The sequence below is a fragment of the Mastomys coucha genome, unplaced genomic scaffold (genome assembly GCF_008632895.1).
Source record: "Mastomys coucha isolate ucsf_1 unplaced genomic scaffold, UCSF_Mcou_1 pScaffold13, whole genome shotgun sequence".
Taxonomy (NCBI): Eukaryota; Metazoa; Chordata; class Mammalia; order Rodentia; family Muridae; genus Mastomys; species Mastomys coucha.
The window spans coordinates 57071417-57073916 of NW_022196895.1; the positions used below are offsets into that span (position 1 = coordinate 57071417).

At 47.6% G+C, this 2500-nt stretch overlaps 1 protein-coding gene across 5 annotated transcripts in view; it reads left to right on the forward strand.

The window, feature by feature from the left end:
* Pde6a (phosphodiesterase 6A) overlaps positions 1–2500 on the forward strand; it is a 106178-nt gene that overhangs the window by 97352 nt on the left and 6326 nt on the right. For all 5 annotated transcript variants that reach the window (XM_031365800.1, XM_031365799.1, XM_031365797.1 and 2 more), the window contains 2 exons: positions 1024–1087; positions 1539–1613. In XM_031365800.1, coding sequence (XP_031221660.1) covers positions 1024–1087; positions 1539–1613 — 139 coding nt within the window. The remainder of the gene's footprint in view (positions 1–1023; positions 1088–1538; positions 1614–2500) is intronic.

The window sequence follows — 2500 nt, forward strand, 5'->3', positions numbered from 1 at the left end:
CGCCCGGCCTGATTTTTTTTTTTTTTTTAAATTACAGCTGGATCTTATGGAGCATTTTCTCACTTGAGGTTCCCTCCTTTCAGATAACTCTAGTCCGTGCATCAACTAGACCTAATATTAGCCAGCACAACTTCAAAGCCCAGGAGCTGACTGGAACATTTTCTCATTCTGCTCCCTTGGTGGCCCCAGTTCCTCCCTGTCCTGGTCCTTCTACTCTCCGCTGTACCCACTGTGTAGGAATTCCTGGCCTGCCTTCTCATCAGTGTGAGACTGGACCATTCACTGAACCGGAGACTCCCGTTGGCTATCTGGCTGGCTAGTGAGTCCGAAGGCTCCCATTTCCTTGCCTCCAGGGCTTGGATTATAGGGGCACGCCACCATGCCTGGCTTGGTGCATGGGTGCTGGAGATCAATGCTCGGGTCCTTATGCTTTCAAGGCAAGCGTTCTAATGGCTGAGACATCTCTTCAACCTGACACCCTTTTCGACTTTGGGGAATAAACTATCAATCTGCACCACGTGCATGGTGCTAGATAGGAAGTGATGTTTGTGTGTCCAGCAAAGTGCAGACTCCTGTCTCTTTAGTAGAATGGAGTCCCGGGGCAAGACACAGCCAGAGAAAACAGTTTATATAATATAGAGTAAGGGCCCAGCTTCATCTCGACAGGAATAGATAGATAACCAGTGAGTTCACTGCACACACACCATGTCTGGCTGCTACAGGATGAATTTCATGTTTATTGTCTCACTTAGCCTTGTGTCTAATCTACGAGCATGACTATCATTGCAGACAGGAAAGTGGAGACTTAGAGAGCTGAGCCCAAAGACAAACCTCTGATTATATACAGAGGCAGGACTCAACCTCTGACTCGAAACTCTAGATATAATGGGAAGAGGAAGCCCCTGCCTCACAGAATGGTGGAGTTACCTACTGGGAAGGGGTCAGAGAAAAGTGAGGGGAACTGAATTAACTGGGTTTTGTAGCTTTAAATGGCTTCGGACTGAAAGTATTCTGTTTGCTCAGGGCTATGATGATGACCGCCTGTGATCTCTCAGCCATCACCAAGCCCTGGGAGGTACAGAGCAAGGTATGGACACTTCCTGCCCTGGTGGAGGGAGCTCAGTACTGCTGACCACAGTAACTGAGGCTGGACCCTCTTAGCCCAACTCCACCCTCTTGGCCTCTCCAGTGATGAGTACCAGGGAAGGGGTGGGCGGGCTTTCCTCTTTGCTGAGCTTGAAACACAAGTGAAATGGGAGTAGGGGTAGGGTATTGGGCTGTGTATGTGTATGTATGTATGTGTATGTATGCATGTATGTATATATGGGTGTGTATGTATGTATGTGTGTATGTATATGTATGTATATGTATGTGTGTATGCATGTATGTGTATGTATGCATGTATGTATATATGCGTGTGTATGCATGTGTGTATGTATATATGTATATGTATGTATGTATATGTATGTATGTATGTGTATGTATGTATGTATGTATGTATGTATGTATATGTATGTGATCGGGTCCATCGGTTGCAGGTGGCTCTGCTGGTGGCTGCTGAATTCTGGGAGCAAGGTGACCTGGAGCGCACAGTGCTGCAACAGAATCCTATTGTGAGTAGTCAAAGGACAGGGTGTGTCAGCTGGATGTCAAGAGAGTACCACATCTTCCTGCCCAATGACACAGGGCTTCGGAATGATCTTTTACTAGCACAGTGGTTCTCTGAGATAGTACATGGCTTCTAGACGACCCTCAACCTCATTCTTTGAGAACAGAAACGGGGGCCAGAGATGTGTGCTGTACAAGTATTTACCTACCGCTCTGCAGTTTGAGAGCCTTGCTGTCAGCTAAGTAGAGCCTGACCAGTGGGTACCAACCTTATGCCCTTTCAGGTACAGAGGAACAGGGGCCACTTACCCTGGCTTCCTTCTAACTGCACAGAGCCAACTAGAGGAAGCTTGTCTATCTGGGAACTTACCTCATCACTGAGAACTGACTTGGCTGGGTTGGTCAGCTGGCTTCTGACAGTTAGGAACTGTCCCCAAAGGCCTGAGGGTGAAGCTAGGAAGCCTGCTCCTGGAGGAGGAATAAAAAAGACAAATAGGCTGTACTGATGGGAAACAGGCTGAATTGTGGGAGTGCTGAGGGTTCATGGGTCACCACCTTAGCCTTCAGCGGGAGTCCAGGGAGAGGGCAGGGCAGGGCAGGTAGAACAGTCAGAGTGTGAGAAAGAACACAAAGAGCCCCAAGGATCTATATCTTCCCTCCTTCCTCCTCTCTTCTCTTGCCTTAGGCAGATTTTAAGGATGGGTGTGTGTGTGGGGGGGGGGGCAGCCACATTTCCTTGCCAAAGTATCTTAAGAATGATCTCTAGGCTACTTGCTAGTATTCATCTCTGAAACCTCTTGAGCAGAGCAGTTATAATCTACTTTGGTCTCAGCGTCACCATCTTCTTTTGTTTTTGTTCTTTTAACATTTTGAAATGTTGGCTGACTAGTAG